General features: G+C 50.9%; 1 protein-coding gene across 1 annotated transcript in view; it reads left to right on the forward strand.

Moving 5' to 3' along the window:
• LOC118782905 (sorting nexin-19-like) overlaps nt 1-25106 on the forward strand; it is a 35731-nt gene that overhangs the window by 5411 nt on the left and 5214 nt on the right. The window contains exons 6-9 of the mRNA XM_036536525.1: nt 38-162; nt 747-840; nt 1427-1622; nt 5460-5589. Coding sequence (XP_036392418.1) covers nt 38-162; nt 747-840; nt 1427-1622; nt 5460-5589 — 545 coding nt within the window. The remainder of the gene's footprint in view (nt 1-37; nt 163-746; nt 841-1426; nt 1623-5459; nt 5590-25106) is intronic.

Below are 25106 nucleotides of genomic sequence, written 5' to 3' on the forward strand. Positions count from 1 at the left end.
CAGTGTGTCTGAGTCTGACTGTGTGAACGCGCTGCAGATTGTGGTGAACGCCATCGTGGATACCCTGAAAACAGCCTTCCCGCGTTCTGAGCCACAGAGCCCCACAGATGAGATAGATGGCGACAGTGAGCCAAAAATGCAGTCAGACACCAAGAAAAGCAGGTAGGTACAGCTGTGTCCCCACTGCGTATTTTAATACCTGGGTGTGTGTGTTTATTCTGTATGATTTTCGGTTTCTCACTGGTGCTTTTTCTTGATGTTTGTGCATTGGAAGATGTAGTTTCCTAGAACAGCTGTAGAACAATAGGAGATCTGTATGAATGCTCATCTTCTAATCATATGTATATGTGATGTAACCCAAAACATTCATTGATTGATTATTGTCAACGTTACATTACATTAGGTCATTTAGCAAATGCTCTTATCCAGAGTGACTTCCATCCCCGCTGGGGAAATTTGTCTCGCATCCCACAAACACACGGCAGCATAAAGACAGCAGTGTGTGCACTCCACCATGATCAGTCATCCTACAGTGACTGAAAGTCAGGCTGATATGTTTTTCTGTGAGGATCTTTGCATTGTACTTTCATGTGCCTCAGTTTTGCCAAATCATGTAGCTCACCATGCGTGTGATTTTTACACTCAGATGTGTATGTATGTTTGGGAAGTTTATCCAAGGGTTCTGTGCTTTGTGTTGTAAATGAATGAGTAAGTGCTAAGTGCTGTTTTTCCTCCTCTGCCGTCAGGTCGCGACTGAGGTTCTCCAGTAAAATTGCTCCTGTCCTCAGCGTGTCCGACATGCAGCCCAAAGTCACCTACTGCTGTGATGAAGAGCGCACGGTGAGTACATTGCAGAGGAGATCCAGCAGGGACAGTCCTCTCCATCACACCAGCCAGCAGGGACAGTCTCCTCCTCTCCATCACACTATCACACCAGCTATCAGGGACAGTCCTCCTCCTCTCCATTACACCACCCAGCAGTGAGGAACGGACTCCTGTCCTTTCCATCACACCAGCCAACAGGGACAGTCCTCACAGTTCATCACAAACTGCAGGGAGAGCCGTAGGAGAGGGCTGGCATGGCTGCTCAAAATGTGTGTCCATCCAGGCATAAAACGTTTTGAAAATAATGCATCTCCAAAAGTATTTCCCACACAATTTCATCTTAAAAGGGAATTCAACTATTTCAGCAGTAAAAAGAAACATTGAAAACATGCGTCTTTGGAAAATATGCATCTGAACTGTGGTATCAGCTCTCTGCAGGGTATCAGCTCTCTCAGTATCTTATTCAAGCCCTTGTCTTGGATTATGTAGTAATGTAGTGCTGTGAGAGGTAGCTGCTCTGTGCTGGGTTCCTGTGGCGTGAGGCTCTTCTGAGTGATGATCATTAGGTCTGATGTCAGCTCGGTGTGGTCTGCTCACACAGGTGTTTAATGGGCTCTCTCTGAGCGGGCTGGAGGCCTTCATTAAGGAGCAGGAGAAGCTGGTGAGCGGGACGGCTGTGCGGGAGGCTGATGGCTGGAAAGACTGCCACCTGCAGGAGAAAGTGGGTACTGTGTGCTGTGGAGGACCAGAGAAGCATCCACAGGGAGTGCTGAGTCAGGCAGCGGGTAAAGAGCCAGGTACGGCCTGTAACCCGCCAGGGACAGCAGCATAGAGCTGCTCTCTCTCTGTATGATGGCGTAAGAGCCTGTATATGAGTCTCATGCTATATGCTTGTAAATATGTGAATGGTAACCAAAAAGAATGTTAATTTCACATGTTAATTCTTATTATAAACGGGCTCTCACACAAAGGGGCAACAAGACTGGTCCCGGGTATCACACACAAAAGTTATGAAGAGAGGCCCAAGACCTCTATTTAGGCTCAGCAGAAAGTGACTCATGGGGGATTTGATTGAGGTTCTTCCAAATTTAAAAGCATTTAATACAGTTAACAGAGCTTAATTCAAGGTGAGTTCTGTTAAGACCAGAATAATGTAAATATAGCACTGCAGCCAGGAGGTGTTTTTTCCCCACAAAGTGAGAGTTATTAATGCAGGCAATAGCTTACCCATTGCAGGAAGGACCAGTTCATTTTCTCTGAAGTGTTCATGGTAGACTTGAGTTCCAGGAATAAGTAAATTAGAAAGTTAACTGACTGTTTTACAGGTAAGAAACAATTTAACATAATGATAGTGGTTTGGCAAAGTACAGCCTTTCAGCCACTTAAAAAACAATCTTCATACAGAGCTTAATAAACTGTTTAATAAACTGAGCCCATTTAGCAGAAATTGCCTGAACTAGTGTTCGATCTGGGCTATTTGTTGTTTTTCCCTCAGTGAATCAGGTATCATGGATCCCGTTATTAATCAGTAACACCCTCAGAGCATGCTGTGGCTGCAGGAACTCAGTGCAGGATGTGGTGAAGGACCGTGTGCAGAGGGTAGTAAAGGGCCCTGTGTAGAAGGCCGCTCCGCTGCCCCCAAACCCTGATCTAATACAGCCCTGCCCCGCTCCGCTTCCCCCAAACCCTGATCTAATACAGCCCTGCCCCGCTCCGCTACCCCCAAACCCTGATCTAATACAGCCCTGCCCCGCTCCGCTGCCCCCAAACCCTGATCTAATACAGCCCCGCTCCGCTACCCCCAAACCCTGATCTAATACAGCCCCGCTCCGCTACCCCCAAACCCTGATCTAATACAGCCCCGCTCCGCTACCCCCAAACCCTGATCTAATACAGCCCTGCCGCTCCGCCTCCCCCAAACCCTGATCTAATACAGCCCTGCCGCTCCGCTACCCCCCAAACCCTGATCTAATACAGCCCCGCTCCGCTCTCCCCCCAAACCCTGATCTAATACAGCCCCGCTCTGCTGCCCCCAAACCCTGATCTCATTCAGGCCCGCTCCACTTCCCCCCCAAACCCTGATCTAATACAGCCCCGCTCCGCTACCCCCAAACCCTGATCTCATTCAGGCCCGCTCCACTTCCCCCCAAACCCTGATCTAATACAGCCCTGCCGCTCCGCTACCCCCCAAACCCTGATCTAATACAGCCCCGCTCCGCTACCCCCAAACCCTGATCTAATACAGCCCCGCTCCGCTCTCCCCCCAAACCCTGATCTAATACAGCCCCGCTCCGCTACCCCCAAACCCTGATCTAATACAGCCCTGCCCCGCTCCGCTTCCCCCAAACCCTGATTTAATACAGCCCCGCTCCGCCTCCCCCAAACCCTGATCTAATGCAGCCCCGCTCCGCTGCCCCCAAACCCTGATCTAATACAGCCCCGCTCCGCTACCCCCAAACCCTGATCTAATACAGCCCCGCTCCGCTCTCCCCCCAAACCCTGATCTAATACAGCCCCGCTCCGCTACCCCCAAACCCTGATCTAATACAGCCCTGCCCCTCTGCCCCCAAACCCTGATCTAATACAGCCCCGCTCCACTACCCCCCAAACCCTGATCTCATTCAGCCCCGCTCCGCTCTCCCCCAAACCCTGATCTAATACAGCCCTGCCCCTCTGCCCCCAAACCCTGATCTCATTCAGCCCCGCTCCGCCTCCCCCAAACCCTGATCTAATGCAGCCCCGCTCCGCTGCCCCCAAACCCTGATCTAATACAGCCCTGCCCCGCTCCGCTTCCCCCAAACCCTGATCTAATACAGCCCCGCTCCGCTACCCCCAAACCCTGATCTCATTCAGGCCCGCTCTGCTGCCCCCAAACCCTGATCTAATGCAGCCCCGCTCCGCTGCCCCCAAACCCTGATCTAATGCAGCGCTGCAGCCGGAGCTGCGGATGAGCGCAGGGCGGAGGAATGCTCCGCCACACGTGTCCCCCAGCGGCCCCCGCCGCAGTGCGCCTGTGCAAACAGCAGCTGATTACTTTGGACACAGTATAAGCCGTCGGTATTAGCTTTATGCTGAAAAAAAATGAGTGGAGAGGAGCCGGAATGGGGGCCAGGCCAATCACTTAAGTGGACTGCTGGAATTTCTGACATCACCCCTGGCGCGTGGTGTGGTGGATGTTTGCGCTGTGTGGAAGTGGAGCCCTCTCTTGCGTCAGTGTCGGAGTTAGACAGGAACGCTTGGGTGATACCTGGGGATTTCAAGCAGGAAGCGTCTGATCTCACCTCCTCACTATGGAAACCATCACCATGCACACACCAGCCAGTGGCTGTAAGAGAAACGCAACAGCAGAGCATGATTAAAGGATTCAGTCCTGATCATCTGGGTTTTGGTCTGACGTGAAAGATTCCCGTTGTAGAGAATGGTGGTCCAGTGCTTAGCGTTTCAGGCCAGGTAAGCAGGTATCTCTCCTGGGCCACATGGTAAAGTGTGTGTTACTTTGTTCTGAAAGGAGTCCAGAAGTGACAGCCGTTCTCCCTACCTGCCTCCGAGCTTCGGGGGAAAGGTCTCAGGAAAGTGTGATCTCATGGAAGTCATGTGGAAAGTATCTCTCATAGTGTGGCACTGGAGCGTCAATGCTGCTAATTGAATCCAAATAGCCAGAGTCTCCTCAGTCTGCGTCTGCTTATTCTCTGCTCAGGAGAAATGTGTTTCAGATTGAGAGCCCGGGGTTCAGGGCAGAGATGGTCTGACCCTGCTGGAGGCCTGAAGGCCTGTTACCACTCCTCAGTGTAGTGTGAGATGAGTCCAGAAAGCAGAGATATGAGACCAGGATTTCTACTGTCAGATTAGCTGAACAGCCCACTGTCGCCACAGTTTCACTCTGGCTTTAGAGACTAATGTTGATATTATAGTTCCATGCAGACCTGCCCAGGAAATGCAGCGTGGCAGTAATCGCGCACACACACTGTGTGGTGCTGAAATATATGTCGGCCAGGTTATGCGCGCAGCCAGGTTAAAAGTGCGAAAAGGGTGCGCTGTGATTGCAAAGCCACTAGAGGGCAGTCTTTGCTAACGTTTGAAGGACATGTGCAAGATGACCAGAAAACCTGATGTTGCGCGCTGATACAGTGAGATATATTATAATTGAGGGTCCTTTCTCTAGTGCAGCACTGCAGTGTATGTCTGAGTTAGTCTCTGATTTGGCTTTGTCTCTGTGTCATTGTGTGGATGTGCGGTCACGGTAGTACAGACCCCTGTTTGTATCTATATATGTTTGCTGTTGCTGGGTATAGGTGTTTTCTTGTTTCATCATGTCACTCTGATCTTGTAGTTACAATGTTCAATTGTGCTCCACTGGTCTCACTGTTACAGTGTCTTTTCTTGTAGTTACAGTGCTCCTGTGTTCTCATGGTTACAGTGCTCCTGTGTTCTCATGGTTACAGTGCTCCTGTGTTCTCTTGGTTACAGTGCTCCTGTGTTCTCTTGGTTACAGTGCTCCTGTGTTCTCTTGGTTACAGTGCTCCTGTGTTCTCATGGTTATTGTGTTCCTGTGTTCTCATGGGTCCAGTGAATGTGTTCTAGTGGTGACCATACTCCTGTGTTGTCATAGTTACAGTGTGTTCTTGTGGTTACAGTGGCAGAGACAGCCCTGGCAGACGTGGCTCTCGACATGCTGTGTCTGCTGATCCAGGATCAGTGGAGTTGGCTGTGTACAGAGAACATCCAGAGGACCGTCCGGCTGCTGTTCGGAACACTCATCGACAGGTAACTCACCTCGCAGCACAGAGTGACCCACAAAACACAAACGGCGATAGGGACAGACCTTCATTAGATATTAGGGTTTTTTTAATATTTCTGGAAAAAGGTGAGCTCATGTTTGCCTCTCAAACTGCTTCTGTTATTAAGCCAATTTTGTTTTAAAAGAAGTTGTTAAAATCCCGCATTTTCAAAAAAAAAAAAAGAAAGAGAAACAAGTGGTGAATGATGGCTGGGATCTTGGCTCTTTAAAGCCGTCAGAGCAGCTGAACTAGGCCCCCAACAGATGAGACGCGTTAGAAACTCACAGCGTGATAAAAAGGTAATGGGAAAAGGTCGGCCTGTGTTTGGAAGCTAATCACAGGCTTAAACACTTTTCGGGATTACGTGCAGTTACCCAGATCTGAGGGACATAAGGCCTGTGGAACTCAGTGTGCTGAAATAAAGGCAAACAACAAAACAAAAGCACACAACGTGTCACGGAACCCAGCAGTTCCCAAGCGAGGAAAAGAGCGACACAGATCTGCAGTGTAACGCAGGTGTGCAGTGTGACGCAGGTGTGCAGTGTAACGCAGGTGTGCAGTGTGATGCAGGTGTGCAGTGTGACGCAGGTTTGCAGTGTGACGCAGGTGTGCAGTGTAACGCAGGTGTGCAGTGTAACGCAGGTGTGCAGTGTGACGCAGGTGTGCAGTGTAACGCAGGTGTGCAGTGTGACGCAGGTGTGCAGTGTAACGCAGGTGTGCAGTGTGATGCAGGTGTGCAGTGTGACGCAGGTTTGCAGTGTGACGCAGGTGTGCAGTGTGACGCAGGTGTGCAGTGTAACGCAGGTGTGCAGTGTGATGCAGGTGTGCAGTGTAACGCAGGTGTGCAGTGTGACGCAGGTGTGCAGTGTACGGGTCGCTTTAGAGCGCTCGGTGCACAGGTGTCCTCTGCAGGACTGGGAATGAACTCGCTGTGTGTGAGTGAGGAACATCACGCAGAAGTCTGTCAGCATGCAGAGCCAAGACTAATATTTGTTTGCACGCATAAGTAACCGTTTTTAATCAGCGGAGCTGCCTGCTTTCTCCGCCCCTGAGTAGTTGTGAAATCTTGGATTCTTTAGAAGGGCTTAAGTTTGTGGCTCCCTGCTGCTCGATGTGAGGTTTTTGACTGAAATGTGCGTATCTGTGTGTCCTTAGGCAAGTAACCACCTGTTGAAGTACAAGCTATTAAAAACCCAGTACCAGTGAGAAGAAGCCAACACACGTTTTTAATAAGCCGCTTTTTGAAAGCACGTCACCGCGAAACAAGCCCTTTGTTTTTGTGATGAGGTTGATTTTCACCTCTGGTTGCAGAGCAGCATGGTGCGCTGAAACGACGAAATCCGCCCAGCTCAGAGCTCCCTGTCCCTCAGGCTGCGCTGTGACGGACGGCCAGCAGATTTATATTGCAGCAGAATGCGGTCTCTGCAGTGAGGGCCTTGTGCTCCAGCGGCGTGGCTCTCAGCTGAAAGAGGTGTGTGGTCACTGGCTGTGTGTGAGAGAGGTGTGCGGTCACTGGCTGTGTGTGAGAGAGGTGTGCGGTCGCTGGCTGTGTGTGAGAGAGGTGTGCGGTCACTGGCTGTGTGTGAGAGAGGTGTGCGGTCGCTGGCTGTGTGTGAGAGAGGTGTGCGGTCGCTGGCTGTGTGTGAGAGAGGTGTGCGGTCGCTGGCTGTGTGTGAGAGAGGTGTGCGGTCACTGGCTGTGTGTGACAGAGGTGTGCGGTCACTGGCTGATGTGTGTGACAGAGGTGTGCGGTCACTGGCTGTGTGTGAGAGAGGTGTCTGGGAGAGGTGTGTTTGGCGGGTGGAGGGGAGGTGCATGTTGGCTATGTGAGGTGCAGTTGTGCAGTTGTGTGTGTGTGAGGGATGTATTTGACAGGGAGCAGGGAGTCAGGAGGAGCTCCCAGGTGACCCGTCCTGTGTAGCTTCCCTGGCTGCCTAGGGGTGTTGCACCCCTCCCACCAGCTGAAGAAGGGAGAGGGCAGTTTCGGGTCTCTCATTTCTGAAAGGCCCTGAGCCAGATGCTCTCACATTTTTGGATCGCTGGTCTCTTTCTCTTGTTCAGCAGTCAGAGATTACAGCCATTTAGATAGAAAGTATTTTTAATCGTCTGCAGTGATCTTTCATTTAACTTTTTTCATTTTTTGGAAAAGTTGAGAGACTTTTTTCCTGGCTGTTTCAACTGCTGTTATTCCATCCAAATGGTGTGCGTTTAATGTGCAAAGGAGGGGAGGAGAGGAGGTGGAGTATCTCAGGGGAGGAGAGGAGGTGGAGTATCTCAGGGGAGGAGAGGAGGTGGAGTATCTCAGAGGAGGAGAGGAGGTGGCGGATCTCGGGGGAGGAGAGGAGGTGTAGTATCTCAGTGGAGGAGTGGAGGTGGAGTATCTCAGGGGAAGAGTGGAGGTGGAGTATCTCAGGGGAGGAGTGGAGGTGGAGTATCTCAGAGGAGTAGAGGAGGTGTAGTATCTCAGAGGAGTAGAGGAGGTGGAGTATCTCAGGGGAGTAGAGGAGGTGTAGTATCTCGGGAGGAGTGGAGGTGGCGTATCTCAGGGGAGGAGTGGAGGTGGAGTATCTCAGAGGAGTAGAGGAGGTGTAGTATCTCAGGGGAGGAGTGGAGGTGGAGTATCTCAGAGGAGTAGAGGAGGTGTAGTATCTCAGAGGAGTAGAGGAGGTGGAGTATCTCAGAGGAGTAGAGGAGGTGGAGTATCTCAGAGGAGTAGAGGAGGTGTAGTATCTCAGAGGAGTAGAGGAGGTGGAGTATCTCAGGGGAGGAGTGGAGGTGGAGTATCTCAGAGGAGTAGAGGAGGTGGAGTATCTCAGATGTGACCGTAGATGGCACATCGTCAGCAGCCAGTACACAGAAGCCCGCTGTCACAGGTGGGAGATGTCTTCCCACACATGTACAGCCATATACACGGTGATATACTCATGAAATGTATGCTATGTAGAGACATATTCATACATACATAGATATGTCTGTGCTGATGTAGTGAAATATGTGCTGTGCAGATATCTGCAGAAACACCTGTTTACCAGGTGAGTGTGTTTATTCTGGTTGGAAAGTGTCACTCAGTGGTGGTGTGTGCTTGGCCGGGGTTGACGCACCCTGGGATTATGGGTCCTGTGCCTTGCTTTGGTCAGAGTCTGATACATGGGCTCCTACAGCCCTGGGAATGGCCTGCACAGGGTGACTATGTTTATATTCTACAGTAAAGCTGGTGGGGGTTGGAGCACAGAATGTGCTATTTCAGGTCAACGTAAGCTGATAATTACACTCTGTGTATGTGTGTGTGATTGTGTGCGCGTGTGTGCGTGCACAAAACACCCCCTTATGATCAGCACCATGTTCAAAGTAAGCAGATCTTAGTGTGTGTTCTTTGGAGACCTTTAAGGTCCGCAGATGCGTAGTTGCTGTAGAAAGTGAGGCTCTCCAGGGCGCTGATAAAGGACTCTGCTCTGAACCCTGTGCGGTTTATGGGGCTGTGGAAGTATTTGACCTACTTCTTTTTTCTGGGAGGCAGTTATTTGCAACGCTGTGATGATTTCAAATGCGAAACTCATCTGGCTTAACGAGGCTGGCGCCGTGGGGAACTCCAGTGAACGAGCCCGTTTTACGAGGGTTTCCGTGAAGCGAGGAGGAGAGAAAACGCAGGGGCCCCTGCTGCGTCCCCCCGAACAGCGCGGACAGCACGTGGGTCACCCAGTTACCCCAAAACAGCCTGCACACTGACCCCTCTCTCTAACAGACTGTGTGTTTGGTTGAGGTTGTCTGTACCCAGTGTATCTCTAGACAGACCACAAGTACTTGGTAGAAATTGTGTGTTACCAGAGTGTCTTAGACAAGTGGCATTTAATTACTGAAGCTCACATTTACTGGCGTGTAGTAGAGCAGCTGATGATTGTTTGGTGAGAAATGGCTCTGACAGTGCTGATATGGTTAAACCTGTGCCGTGGTGGTGAGACTGCATGCCCAACTGTACTAGTCAAAGGTAAACAAGTGGGTTTGGTGGAAGTGGAAGTGGAAAACAATCTCAGTTTAGTGTAAATGAATACAGACTCAGCCAGTTATTCCTAACGATTGAGTAATAATCATTTCTGTATTTATGATCCCGTTTCTGTTTTTGGTTAGTGAGTGTGAAGTGACTTTCTTCTAGCATTAGCTGTAAAGTAAGCGTTTCTCTCCTAATTCGGTGTTGGGTCACACACCCATTCCTTTGTTTGGGTGAAGCAGGGAGAATAGCGACAGCGCCCCCTGGCGCAGGCCCTGAGCGGTACGCTCTTGCGTGTGGCCAGCCAGCTGGGCCTCTCACCCGGAGGCATCAGTCAGTGCTGACAGGACACTGCAGGTACAGGAGGCTGTGTCTCTGAGCCCTGCTGGCGCTGGCTGTCTGTCTGTGTGCTGGGCCAGGAACACTACTCTCTGACGGGGGGGCAGACCTGCGTCAGCAGATGCAGAATGTAGACCACGCTGTTCCTAAATGCGTGTGAATTAACGTCAGCACCCGTGCATTGTGGGTAATTAGGCTGTTGTTATGTTTTTATGTTAGAAAACAAGACAAAGCGTAATTAAAAATTGACCTCTTTTTCTGCTGAGGCACACATCTGGTGCCGGTTGAAACAGGTGATATCTGGAAGGGAACTGGAATTCACGTTTTAAGCAGGGATTTTGGATACTATTAATTTAGCTGCCCTAAATGAATTTTTACTGCATGTTCTTACTTTGCATGTTTTTACCTTTGAAACGAGAGTGTGAAAGTGTGTGAGCATGTGTGAAGTGTTTTTGTGAGCTTGTGTATGTGTGTGTGAGCGTGTCTGTTTGTGAGAGAGTGTGTGTGCACCCGTTTAGATGTATGGTTTATATATGTACGTATATATGTGTGTATGTAGGTAAGTGGTTGTTTTTAGGTGGTTGTTGTTGCCGTGTGACACTTGGAAAAGGTAAATTGGGAGAAGAAGTGGACCACGTGTCAGTCAGAGGCAATTGGGCATGGAGTGGAGTGCCATGCGGGGCCGTGTGTAAACAGGCCTGGGGGGGGGGTCGCTCACATAGGGTGGGGTGATGGGAGATTAAAGTCTTCACCCTTTTAAGGAGACAGCAGCTCAGTAAAAGTGTGTCATTCCCAGAGCACAGCACTCTCAGGAGGTGAAGCTCATCTTCTGTTTTCAGTACTGCTGAACAGATTGTGTAACTATATGATATAAAAGAAATCAAACTGAGAATAATTATGATATCATTACATTTTATTTTTATTTTATTTCTTATGCAGCGGTTCCTCCAGCCTGCTGTGGCGGTTATGGACAGAGCAGACTGCACTCTGGTTTAATCCGGGCCACACACCCACAGTTCTGAGCAGTTTTTGTGATTTGCCTGTAAATGTGAGCGATCAGATGACTCTTGTCCTAAGTGTATATTGTCAAGCCCCCCCCCGCCGTGCCGGCTAGTTCATGGGCAGGGGAGCACGTCCTCGTTCCCAGCTTCCAGACACTCGTACCCCACTGAACCCGATACCCCCCAAACAAGGCTTATTTTTATGCCCATAATTTGTAAATGAGCTCAGCAGTCTGACGTCTGACGGCCAGAGTCTCGGAGGTGTCTCCTTTCTGAAAACAGTGCAGGTATGGCATAACTGGTACACTACGTAAGCCCTGCTTTTCACACACATGTTGCCATGGTAAACTCTATCTGCTCCCTCCATGACAGTTATCTGAGCTTGCAGAGAAACCTGGCCTACTGATCCGCAGGTGTGATAGGTGTACTCACCTGGCCTACTGATCCGCAGGTTTGATAGGTGTACTCACCTGGCCTACTGATCCGCAGGTGTGATAAGTGTACTCACCTGGCCTACTGATCCGCAGGTTTGATAGGTGTACTCACCTGGCCTACTGATCCGCAGGTTTGATAGGTGTACTAACCTGGCCTACTGATCCGCCGGTGTGATAAGTGTACTCACCTGGCCTACTGATCCGCAGGTGTGATAGGTGTACTCACCTGGCCTACTGATCCGCAGGTGTGATAGGTGTACTCACCTGGCCTACTGATCCACAGGTGTGACCAGTGACCAGTGTCTCTGCCATGGCTCATAACAGTCGAACTTAATGTGGAAGATGCTATGCTCTTCATTCAGTTCATACATACAGTACAATTACCTAAATAAAATAAGCTCTATATTTTATTGATCTGAGATATTCCTAAAATTTGATTAGCTAAAATGCCATTTTGAAATACGTCCCATACATTTGTCGTCTGTGTTGCGAACAGGGTGCCAGTGTCTGTAATTAATACCATGTGTTGTTGACCTCTGACCTGTGGGCTGTAGAGGTATTGACAGTTGGCAGCCCTGAAGCTGATCCTGGTTCAGAATGTTCCTCCTGTCCCAAGGTGATAAATCACAGTGATCTTTAGTACCGGTCAGCTATGCCCTCTAACTCCCTCTTCCTGCCTGTGCCATCAAACCCCCGCAGATAATCCAGAATACAGCTACAATCTCCCTAAATGTAGTCAGATTACTCCCCTCCTCACCTCACTTCAATGGCTTCCTGTTATTGCTCGCGTCAAGTTCAAATCCTTGGTGCTGGCATACAGGACAGTGAATGGGACAGCCTCCTCATACCTACAGTCAATCTTCAAACGGTATGTAACGCCCAGACCACTTCGTTTTGCAACCTTAGGGCAGCTGACTGTCCCATCCTGAGGGAGTCGCTTCTCTCAGATACGCTGTCTGTCTGTACTGGTCCCCCAGTAGTGAAGTGAACTTTCCAATGAGGTCAGGACAGCAGAATCATTGTGGCCATCCTCCAACGCAGACTGAAGACCCACATCTTCAGACTGCATCTCGATTCTACCTTAATCCCCACCTCCTAACACCTGCTACTTGTATTACTGCGCTTAAAATGACCAGCAGGTATTGCAGTGTGTTATGGATTCTGTGATCTAGTGATTGTAATGTGTGGTAGCATGTGTGCTTGCTTTCCCCTAGTTTCTAGGCTGTCTAGTTTCAGGTTAGCGCAAGTAAACTTGTGGTAGTGTGTGAATGGTGTTGTGCTCACACTCACTGGGAGTGTTGTTAGCCTTCAGCTTGAATGGATACACTTGTCTTCTCCTGTGCTGGAAGTTGCTGCAAAATGAATGTAATGTAGTGTAATGTAGTATAGTGTAATGTAATGTAGTGTAGTGTAGTGTAGTGTAGTGTAATATAATGTAGTGTAGTGTAATGTAGTGTAATGTAGTGTAGTGTAGTGTAATGTAATGTAGTGTAGTGTAGTGTAATATAATGTAGTGTAGTGTAATGTAATGTAGTGTAGTGTAGTGTAATGTAATGTAGTGTAGTGTAATATAATGTAGTGTAGTGTAATGTAGTGTAGTGTAGTGTAGTGTATGTAGTGTAATATAATGTAGCGTAGTGTAATGTAGTGTAATGTAGTGTAGTGTAATGTAGTGTAGTGTAATATAATGTAGTGTTGTCTAATATAATGTAGTGTAGTGTAATATAATGTAATGTAGTGTAATGTAGTGTAATGTAATGTAGTATATTCTAGTGTAATATAATGTAGTGTAGTGTAGTGTAGTGTAGTGTAATGTAGTGTAGTGTAATATAATGTAGTGTTGTCTAATATAATGTAGTGTAGTGTAATATAATGTAGTGTAGTGTAATGTAGTGTAATGTAGTGTAATGTAATGTAGTATATTCTAGTGTAATATAATGTAGTGTAGTGTAGTGTAATGTAGTGTAGTGTAATATAATGTAGCGTAGTGTAATGTAGTGTAATGTAGTGTAGTGTAATGTAGTGTAGTGTAATATAATGTAGCGTAGTGTAATGTAGTGTAGTGTAATGTAGTGTAATGTAGTGTAGTGTAATATAATGTAGTGTATTCTAGTGTAGTGTCTGTCCCAGCGCGCAGGTGGAGGTGGGCTCGGGTGGAGGGGCTGCAGGTGCCCTCACCTGGTCCCTGTTCAGCAGAGCTGCGCAGCTGTGCCGGCTCCGCCTGGCTGCACCTGTCCCGCGACGAGAGGGGATTTATTTTTATCCCCTTCAGAGAATATTAATACTTCCATAAACAATAAAGCAGGCTGATGACAGCTTGATGAAGGGAGAGAGGAGCGGGCGTTTTAAAGCTGTCAGCATCAGCCCTCTGGCCCCGCCCCTCTGCTAATGTGCGTCAGGGGGCCGGCCTCCCAGCTGCCGGCTCGGGTTACAGCCCTGCTGAAAAGCACATTGTTGCTTTAATTGAGGTGGTTTCTGTCTCCTGCGCTGGATATAGCTGTGGCTGTTTGTACTCTGCCACAGAGACGAGCTGTGTCACTCTGTGACTGTGTCTGCGAGAGAGACGTGTAAAATATGTGAGGAATATTGTAGAAAACTTTACTGCTCTCATGCACCTGACACACACACAAACACACACACACAGACACACACACACACACTGGCTGACCTGACGGGTAGGTCCTCGATGCTCTTTGCTAATTTGATGAAAATGCGGCAGAGTTCATTGTGTTGGAAAATGAGGCTTCGTTATTCAGCTGATCTGCACGTGTGGCTGTGCGGGAGAGAGATGCAGAGATGCGCTCAGAGTTTTCCCTTTAATTCGCTAATGGAGCTGCAAGCAATCGCCCCCTCAGCCAGGCCTGGCTCACTGACCCGGGGTGATTGGGACGGGGGTGACCGGGGCGGGGGTGACCAGGGCGGGGCTGACCGGGACGGGGGTGACCGGGATGGGGGTGACTGGGGCGGGGCTGACCGGGACGGGGGTGACCGGGGTGGGGCTGACCGGATGGGGGTGACCGGGATGGGGGTGACCGGGATGGGGGTGATTGGGACGGGGGTGACCGGATGGGGGTGACCGGGGCGGGGGTGACCGGGGCAGGGGTGACCGGGACGGGGGTGACCAGGACGGGGGTGACCGGATGGGGGTGACCGGGATGGGGGTGACCGGGGCGGGGGTGACCGGGATGGGGGTGACTGGGGCGGGGCTGACCGGGACGGGGGTGACCGGGGCGGGGCTGACCGGATGGGGGTGACCGGGATGGGGGTGACCGGGACGGGGGTGACCGGGATGGGGGTGACCGGGGCGGGGGTGACCGGGATGGGGGTGACCGGGGCGGGGGTGACCGGGACGGGGGTGACCGGGGCGGGGGTGACCGGGATGGGGGTGACCGGGGCGGGGGTGACCGGGACGGGGGTGACCGGGGCGGGGGTGACCGGATGGGGGTGATTGGGACGGGGGTGACCGGGATGGGGGTGATTGGGACGGGGGTGACCGGATGGGGGTGACCGGGGCGGGGGTGACCGGGATGGGGGTGACCGGGGCGGGGGTGACCGGGATGGGGGTGACCGGGGCGGGGGTGACCGGGACGGGGGTGACCGGGGCGGGGGTGACCGGATGGGGGTGACCGGGATGGGGGTGACCGGGACGGGGGTGTCTGTCCTGCACACAGCCTCTGCACTGCGTCACATGTCACAGGATAACATGTCTGTACCGCCTGGTCACTCCAGGCTGCCTGCTGGATGTGGCACACCCCAACAATGCACTGTACCCCGGTAAAACAGTACCCCCTGTAATGCACTGTACCCCGGTAAAACAGTACCCCCCTGTAATGCACTGTACCCCGGTAAAACAGTACCCCCTGTAATGCACTGTACCCCTGTAATGCACTGTACCCCTGTAATGCGCCGTACCCCTGGAATGCGCCGTACCCCTGTAATGCGCCGTACCCCTGTAATGCACTGTACCCCTGTAATGCGCCGTACCCCTGTAATGCGCCGTACCCCTGTAATGCGCCGTACCCCTGTAATGCGCCGTACCCCTGTAATGCACTGTACCCCTGTAATGCACTGCACCCCTGTAATGCGCCGTACCCCTGTAATGCACTGTACCCCTGTAATGCGCCGTACCCCTGTAATGCACTGTACCCCTGTAATGCACTGCACCCCTGTAATGCGCCGTACCCCTGTAATGCACTGTACCCCTGTAATGCACTGTACCCCTGTAATGCGCCGTACCCCTGTAATGCACTTGTGGTGGCTTTGCCTTCTGCCAGCTCGGCTAGACAGCCTCAGGCATGTGATGTGAGAATTCTGCTCCACAGGGGCCTTCCACAGACGTCCACAGAGGATATTGTTAGATTCCTGAAAAGTGCATGACCAGCAACTCGATCCAGGGGGTAATATTAGCACGATATGCCGTAAATGTGCTTGTCATAAACTGTCAGTGACATGAAGCCAGCGGTTAACTCACCCCTGTCCTGCCCCTTAAACCGTAGACAGCTTTTTCTGTCCCGTACCTGGTTTGGGGGGGCTTAAAAGATTGCTCTGTCACCCCCTAATGAAAGGCATATTTCTGGCCTGACCCTCCCCCTCCAGAGAGCTGAGGAGGTAAATTTAGTTCAAATTGGGGGCCCAGTGAGGCTTTCTGACCGAAAATGGTAGCGTTGGGCTAAAAGTAGCGGGGCGAGTGCTATCAGTCGCATCACGTCTGCTCCTCTCAGGCGGGGGGTGAAGTGAAGGAGAGCCGCGCTCCTCTCAGGCGGGGGGTGAAGTGAAGGAGAGCCAAACAGCAAACAAAAGCATTCTGGGAATGTAGCGGTGTCTCTCTCTGTCTCTCTCTCTCTCTCTCTCTCTCTCACACACAGTACATATGTGGTATGTTTGTGTAAGTAGGTGACTTCATTGACTACCCAGCCACATGGAGGTAAGCTGCGGTTTTTAGTTATCCACTCCAGCCTGAGCTGAATGAAAATTACAATAATGAGCGATAATGCACTGTCTGCCCGTTACAGTATTTTACATATTTATTAAATCCGATCAATTTCAATCAAAAATAATTGGTCAATTAAAGCTTTAGTCAAATAATCAATCCCATTAATCAATTGTTGCAAGCCTTAATATGTGTATGCACACACAGCACAGGAGAGAATGATTAGATGAGAGATTGATACAGACATATGTGTAGTCCCACCCTATGAGCGATTAAGGGGGGGTTGTGAAAGTCTGGCTCAGGTAGTGTTTCATGTTATACAGCATATGAGATGAGCTCAGCTGAAGCAGTGTCCAGGTCTTCCCAGCAGGGGGTGCCATTTCCAGCACATTGTTGCTGTTTCTCCAGTCTGGCAGCTTTGCCCACAGTACTCAGTCATAACTGTTTTATCTACCTACACCTGTCTGTCTCCCTCCACCTGCCCCACCTACTCCACGTGCTCCACCTGCACCACCTGCACCACCTGCACCACCTGCACCACCTGCACCACCCGCACCACCCGCACCACCCGCACCACCTGCACCACCTGCTCCACCCGCACCTGTCTCAGTCTGCCTGCGTGTAGTGAGAGTGCTCAGTTTCTCCAGACAGGAGCAGTGCAGGGAGGCAGAGAGGTCCTGCAGCAGGAGATGGTGCTTTGGTGCTGATGTTGAAAGCAGCAGGGGTTCAGAGATTCTTTTATAAATATTTATAATTATTTTTTAATATCATTGAGTCATAAATCATGTCAAGACTGTCAGTTGAGCATCTGAAGCTTGCTGTTGAGCTGAGTGGGAGAGTAGCTGTGAGACTCGGGGTTCTGATGCAGTGGCCTGGTCCCGGAGGCGTTCAGGGCGCCTGAGTTTTGCTGAGTGCCCCGCTGACGGTCACGGGCTGTCCTCGGTCGAGGACGGTCAGGACCACAGGGAGATCATTCTGGTTATTTTCACTCCAGGATAACGTCTGTCACCTGTTGTCTTGAAGGACCGTTTCCTGGCGTGCTCCGAACACAGGAGGCCCAACCGCTGTCTGGCAAGCACACTGCCTTCTTTCCTGCCAGAACATTGCATTTTTCCTCACTGCCCTGGTTCTGTCTGCCTGTTATAGAGGCCTTTGTCTGATAGAGATAACTGAACAAGGAGCTAGTCTTGTACAGAACGCAAATAAGCACAAACTACTGCACATAACAAAATAATAGCCCATGGGACAAGACATAGAATAGTTTTTTTTGTTCAGAGGAGCTGAGGAGCAGTGTCAGAGCTCTGAACTCTGAGGTGAGCTGTGGGGCTGATGGGGAGGTGCAGTCCTCCCCCGTCGTTTGGAACATGTGGAACTTCTCTGGGCCGCCGGCCAAGGACGAAAATGCAGCACGCGGGCTCCTGTTTGCTTTTCCTTTCACAAAGACAGAGAGTCAGGGTCCCTCGCTAATCACACAGGCAGAGATCACCTGTGAAACACACAGGTAATAAGCCGGGTCCCTGACTGATCACCTGTGAAACACACAGGTAATAAGCCGGGTCCCTGACTGATCACCTGTGAAACACACAGGTAATAAGCCCGGGTTCCTGACTGGTCACCTGTGAAACACACAGGTAATAAGCCGGGTCCCTGACTGATCACCTGTGAAACACACAGGTAATAAGCCGGTAAGCCGGGTCCCTGACTGGTCACCTGTAAAACACACAGGTAATAAGCCGGGTCCCTGACTGGTCACCTGTAAAACACACAGGTAATAAGCCGGGTCCCTGACTGGTCACCTGTGAAACACACAGGTAATAAGCCCGGGTTCCTGACTGGTCACCTGTAAAACACACAGGTAATAAGCCGGGTCCCTGACTGGTCACCTGTAAAACACACAGGTAATAAGCCGGGTCCCTGACTGGTCACCTGTGAAACACACAGGTAATAAGCCCGGGTTCCTGACTGGTCACCTGTGAAACACACAGGTAATAAGCCGGGTCCCTGACTGGTCACCTGTGAAACACACAGGTAATAAGCCCGGGTTCCTGACTGGTCACCTGTAAAACACACAGGTAATAAGCCGGGTCCCTGACTGGTCACCTGTAAAACACACAGGTAATAAGCCCAGGTCCCTGACTGGTCACCTGTAAAACGTTCACCCTCTCTGGCCCGGCTGGGTGCGATGCCAGAGTCATGCCAGCGTGGTGCCGGGCTGTGACGCCGGGCTGTGATGCCAGGGTGGTGCCAGGCTGCGATGGGGTGCAGGCTGCCCTCGGTAACATGATCCCCCCCCAGAGCAGTGGGCTGTTTCTGAGCAGAGACACATCAGATTGGCACGGGGATGGCAGTGTGCGGGGCAGCCGGTTCTGGTGCGGTCAGTCCGTACCCGAGCCCACGCTGTGATCCGATGGGCCAGGTGCTGAGGTCAGACGCCGGAACGGGACCTCAGAAAGGCGTGGAGCCGTCTGACTCGTCCCGAACGCGCTGGCGTGATCACGGCAGCAGACAGGGATTTAACAGCACCGTCCACTCAGCGCAATCAGGGCTGCAAATCGAATTTGCCTATTTAAACCCGACAGGGACCACGCTGCGGTCTGGCCCTCGTCATTGTTGGGAAACTGTCCCCTTTGCTGGAATCGGGATTAGGGGGCATTAGCGCCCGTGCGGAAAGGGGGCCGTGGTTTATTTGGGTCGAGTGGAATGGCTTCCCGCGCCTGACTGCGGGTGCGTTAAACACAGCTCCGTGCTGTTCGGTTGGGGCTATTTTTAGCACACTATAAAGTGAGTGCTGTTAATAGCATGGCGAGGCTTTGAGTGTCTCCTGTGAACAATGGAATCACAGGAGAGGCTGAGCCCCAGCTCTCTGCTTTAATGCCAGCAGCATGCCGGACGGGTGAAGCGCAGCATCCCATAATACATTCCTAAAGCGTTTCCAGTAGCAGTGTCCGTAACTGGAACACAGAATACTGAGAATGAGATGGATACCGTCTGCGTAGCCTGGGTGAGCCAGCGGGTGGCCCTCCGCTCGAAGGTGATGTCCTGGTTTCCCGTTGCGTTACTTGTTACAGTAATACATAAATAATTGTTTAGCATTTCTTAGTATCTCTGTCTTTGTGTTAACCCTCATCTACCACAAGGTGGCAGCACACACTGAGAAATACTGGGATTGTGCTTTAAAGAGAATTTCGGTGTACTGATATAAACTTAAGGGAACATCTTGTGACATTTTTTATGATGTTTTACTCAGTGAAAACATTGTTCCTGTAACTGCCATTACTCCGCTCTCCAGCCAGCGGGCCCTGCACATGCTTCAGCACGTCCATAAACAAGCGCGGTTAAAGCTTCCTTTAATCTGGATCTTAGCAGCGTGTTCCCTCACATTTTCCCAAGTGCTGCATGGAGTAGACGCAGCTCCACGCGGGGACTCCCCCACACCGCCCAGCGAGCCGCTGAGGTCAGATTGTGTACAGAGTGTGTGTGTACAGAGTGTGTGCGTCAGAGTGTGTACCAGAGATGGGGTGACGTGACCCTGCTGCGTCTACGTGGGGGCTGGCATGTCCAGAATCACCCCCCCCCCCGTCCCCCTGTCTGCTGTCTGGCAAATTGTGGGGCCACAGGCTGGTGCAGAGGTCAGAGTTCAGAGGTCAGAGGTCAGGGCCTGAGGGGTTCTTTGTTGTAGAGCCTGCAGGACGGTGTGTGGGCGCATGCCCCGCGAGGGCGTCATTGTCCACCCCCCCCAGGGTTTTTAATTTCACTGGGACGGCTGGCGCTCTGGAACAGAGAGCTCCTCATGGGCGCGAAATCCACATCCCCCATTCTCACAGGAGACTGGAAGGTGCACATCCCCCCCAGCCACCCCCGAAATGGGCTCCTCTGTGTCCTTTACTGGTCCCTGTGGTTACGGTGGAGGGCGTGGCTGTGTGTGACAGACAGGGCAAAGTGAGGTGGAGTACAGGAGCACAGGAGAGCTGTCTTGGCTCTGGGGGAAGGGGGGATATTATCAGGGTTTCACCATGAGTTAAAGCAATAATGTGGAGTCTGTGCTGCCTGTTAAAAGAGCTATATCCACTGGGACGCTGGTGCTGCCAGCATACACACACGCACACACACACACACACACACACACACATATCTACGCACACATGCAAGCATGCACACATGAACACTTAACTCACACACATTCTGTCACATTCTCAGAGACACTGAGCCTTACAGAGGGACGCAACACCAGGCCTGCTCTGTCATTGTCAGTCAGTCAGTCAGTGATCTTTTTTAGGAACAGACACGTGAGACTGGCGTGCCTCTCCTGGTGGATTCTGGGATACGGTCAGGATGGATCCCGTTAGCAGAAATGACTTCCAGCTGCGGCCACTGCGGTCCCGCCTCTCGCTGAGGGCCGCTCCGCTTCTTAACGAGGATTAAACTCGTCAGACACGTGTGATTGAGCCTGGAGTCTCCGAGGAGGCACCGCCTGGAATGTCAATAAACTAGTGTTTGTTTGTTTTCTTTCCTTCCCAGTGAAACTCCAGGCCTGGCCATTTAAAGGGAGACTCTCTGCAGTGTTACTGTACCTGATCCCTGCAGATACAGTTGGATCAGCGTTAAAGCAGGAGGGTAGTACCTGAGACAGGAGCTTCTCTGGGCCGCTGAAACAGCTGGTCGGAGGCCTGGTAGCAGAACCAGTGTTTTGCGGAGTTGGAGTTTTCCTCTGAATAATCTCAGCTTTGCAACTGGAAACCCAGGCAGTTCATTACACTTCATTACCCCCTGCTGACACATGTGCTCTCACCTGTACATACACCTGAGCAGAGGGCCCCTGCCCCTCCTCTTTCTCATCCTCCTCTTCCTCATCCACAGCTCATTCTTCATCCATTCTTCCCATTGTGGAAAAAGGATTGCCGTTAATAGAAAAGAAAAAAACCTGCATGAATTGAACTGAAATCTGCAGGATCAACAGATCTGTTTAACAATGTGTTTGCATGCACAGGATTAGAGGCTGGAGCCGGTGCTGAAGTAGCCTGGTATGGAATTTGGATTGCATGTTTGTTCCAATAGCTGCAGTAGATGTTTCTTGTCTGCCAGTGCAGCTCTATTGGCGACAGGAGAAAAGGGTATTTTTATTTTCCCCATTTGTAACAGGCCTTTGAAAACTCTAACGTCTCCTGCTTTATTCTTGGTGCAGGCTGCCAGGCTTAATCCTTGTTTTATTTTCACTCGTGTTTAAAGCAGGCTCAGGTCTCTGCTTTATGTGATTGGCACTGAAGTCCATTTTTTGTGGATTGTAGAAAATAAGTGTTTCATCCATTTCCAAGAGAGGCCTCAGGTTGGGGTGGTCTGTTTGGCACAGATGGGCACACCCTCATGGCAGAATACAGCAGGTTTGCTACGGTATGCAAGCTGGACAAAAACACTATTTCTGTATCACAGATTCTTTCAGTGAAGTCATCTGCCAAACTGAAGTTACTGTATGCTGAAATTACAGATACTTTTCAATTACCATTACAGTGCATTTGATCCAACATTCATCCCCTGAAGTTATTTAGATGTTGCGCCTTTATTTTTGAAAAGGACCTCTAGACAGTTACAATAAAAAAGAAAAGTCCATGTCAGGCTAATTTAAAACATCTACAATGTCATGTTCGCTGGGAACAACTGAACAACTGTTTGGCATTTTTGGTGAGAGCTGTTGGGTCAGTGCTAGCAGGACACCTGTTTGTGTCAGAGCCTGCGGCCATTTTTAAATGAAGTAAACCCGCGTGCCAGCTGAGATCGGTTAAAGGTAGCCATGGAAACGTTCTGGCAGACCCAGCCCAGACTCTGGTGTGTGTGGCCATGTCTTCCCCTGGCCTCAGACTGACTGCTGGGATGAAACCAGTCTGTTGTCTCTCTGGCTCTTGCCTGGAGGAGGTGAGCGCTATCCAACCCCCCCCCCCACCCCCCCCCTTGCCCCCCTCTCCCCCCGCCTTGTCTGCCCACCCAACAGGCTCTGCTTCTGTCACTTTTTCCAAGCAGATCTCAGCTGCCAATCAGGACGGCATCCAAATGGAATATAGTTATCATGTTTATGTTTTTGTAGTGTCACAAGAAATCAGGGCCCCTGTTAAAGCTCTTGAGCGGCGTGTGTAAGCTGGACTGGCACAGTGGTCTCTTTCCACTGCTGGGAGGCTGAAACCAGCTCCATGCCGGCAGCGTGTCCCTCCCTCCTCCCGCAGTAACAGCTCAGTATGCCTTTCAGCATGGTGGACCTCTGTTACCTGTGCATCTCTGCAGGACCGATGAAGAATCAACCTGATTTTGATTTTCATGAAGCCACCTGTACAGTGTGCCACCATACAGCAGCATAGAGTGTCGGACATGGGAAATATGTGTCTGTGAATTACATGTCAAGTTACAAGTCAGTTCTCTCCCCCTGCCTGGTCTGTCCATGACTGCTGCTGTTGGACTGTGTTTCATACAGCGCTGTGATTCAGCACAGCTGAATAGCAGTAGCGATTAGTAGCATAGCTGCACAGTGTAGTCACATATAATCAATAAATACAACAGTAAGCCAGACTTATTTAAGATTGTAATGTCTGCAAGCTGATTACTCCAACTATCACAGAGAAGCTAAGATGGAGGCAGTTCCAGCCGCTGGACTGTGAGGGGGGAGTGAGGGTGTTCTGTGTCAGCAGATGCGTTGGGCTTCTGTGGCGTTTCCTGGGTCCTCTCCTTTGGCTGATATCCTGAGAGAGATCCTTCCGCAGAGAGAAACTGCTATTTCTGAGCTCAGGCTCTGAGCTTGTTCTAATTCCAAGTCCAAATGCCAGTTTTTCGGGTGTGTGGAGGCATGATTTATGAAATATAAAATTGAACGACTGGAAAACTAGCATTACACAATAACATAAAAAACACATTTTCTAGAACTGTTTTTGATATCTGAAATTGTTGATGTGACTAGCATTGGTTTTCAAAGTATATTTGACTGTTTCAGTCCGATGGATGTCCTGATCTCCCTAGCGCTCTGGGCCTGAACAGCCTCTGGGTGGCGCTCTGGATGCTCTGGGCATTCCTCCTCTTTCTGCCCAGTACCTGTGACATTGCCACCACGTCATCACGCGGAAAGCCTCAGACACAGAGCCCTGGGGCAGCCGGAGGGACCGGGCGTGGCCTGGAAACCGTGGAACCCCTACTGCTGTCTGCCATTTTCGTTTTAGAGACAGATCTTTTCCCCTGGCAGAGATGCCCTAGGGCACGGGCATCCAGACTGGAGCTTATGCTGCTCTGCTCCTGCCTGCCACGCTGTCCTGCGCCCAGATTCATCATTCTTATGTGCTCTGCTCTCACTCTGATTGGTGCTCTGCTCTCACTCTGATTGGTGCTCTGCTCTCTCTCTGATTGGTGCTCTGCTCTCACTCTGATTGGTGCTCTGCTCTCTCTCTGATTGGTGCTCTGCTCTCTCTCTGATTGGTGCTCTGCTCTCTCTCTGATTGGTGCTCTGCTCTCTCTGATTGGTGCTCTGCTCTCTCTCTGATTGGTGCTCTGCTCTCTCTCTGATTGGTGCTCTGCTCTTTCTCTGATTGGTGCTCTGCTCTCTCTCTGATTGGTGCTCTGCTCTCTCTCTGATTGGTGCTCTGCTCTCTCTGATTGGTGCTCTGCTCTCTCTCTGATTGGTGCTCTGCTCTCTCTCTGACTGGTGCTCTGCTCTCTCTCTGATTGGTGCTCTGCTCTCTCTCTGATTGGTGCTCTGCTCTCTCTCTGATTGGTGCTCTGCTCTCTCCTGTCCTCATTCCCCAGTTCACCTGGGTCACAGAGCGGCTTAAGGACACTCTCATGTCAGAGTTATGAACGATCAGCATATGGTGTCTGAAAGACAGCACATGCTGACTGCTGCACGTTTGGCTGAGAGACACAATCAGAGCACAATCAGGTGTGTTTGTGTGGCCGGCAGGAAAACGTGCCTCCGTAGGTACACGCCGTCCTCTCTGAGAATCGCTCAGAGCTTACTCCGCCAGATGCTCTTCTGAGAGCATATCATAAAATGGCCTGTTTTCCCTCAGGGTAAATAAACGGGAGATCCTTCCTCTCTGCTGCTGCTTCCCTGCCAGCTGAGCTCTGTCACATCCTCCTGATTCGCTTGTTTTAGTTCTGCAGTTTCACTTTTTCAGGGGCTGAACCGACAGCATTCCCAGCAGAGTTCCCACTCAGCCAGACTGCTGTGAGAGAGTGTCAGCAGTCACAGATACACACCTGTGAGAGCAATATCCAGCCTGGGTCAGTGTATCTGTGAGAGTGATATCCAGCCTGGGTCAGCGTATCTGTGAGAGTGATATCCAGCCTGGGTTGGGCCTCAGGACAGTGTATCTGTGAGGGTGATATCCAGCCTGGGTCAGTGTGTCTGTGAGGGTGATATCCTGCCTAGGTCAGTGTATCTGTGAGGGTGATATCCTGCCTGGGTGAGCCTCAGGACAGTGTATCTGTGAGGACAATATCCAGCCTGGGTCAGTGTATCTGTGAGGGTGATATCCAGCCTCGGTCAGCGTATCTGTGAGGGTGATATCCTGCCTGGGTGAGCCTCAGGACAGTGTATCTGTGAGGACAATATCCAGCCTGGGTCAGTGTATCTGTGAGGGTGATATCCAGCCTCGGTCAGCGTATCTGTGAGGGTGATATCCAGCCTGGGTGGGCCTCAGGACAGTGTATCTGTGAGGGCGATATCCAGCCTGGGTCAGTGTATCTGTGAGGGTGATATCCTGCCTGGGTGGGCCTCAGGACAGTGTATCTGTGAGAGCGATATCCAGCCTGGATCAGTGTATCTGTGAGAGTGATATCCAGCCT

This window comes from Megalops cyprinoides, chromosome 9, assembly GCF_013368585.1.
Source record: "Megalops cyprinoides isolate fMegCyp1 chromosome 9, fMegCyp1.pri, whole genome shotgun sequence".
In the NCBI taxonomy this organism is placed as follows: domain Eukaryota; kingdom Metazoa; phylum Chordata; class Actinopteri; order Elopiformes; family Megalopidae; genus Megalops; species Megalops cyprinoides.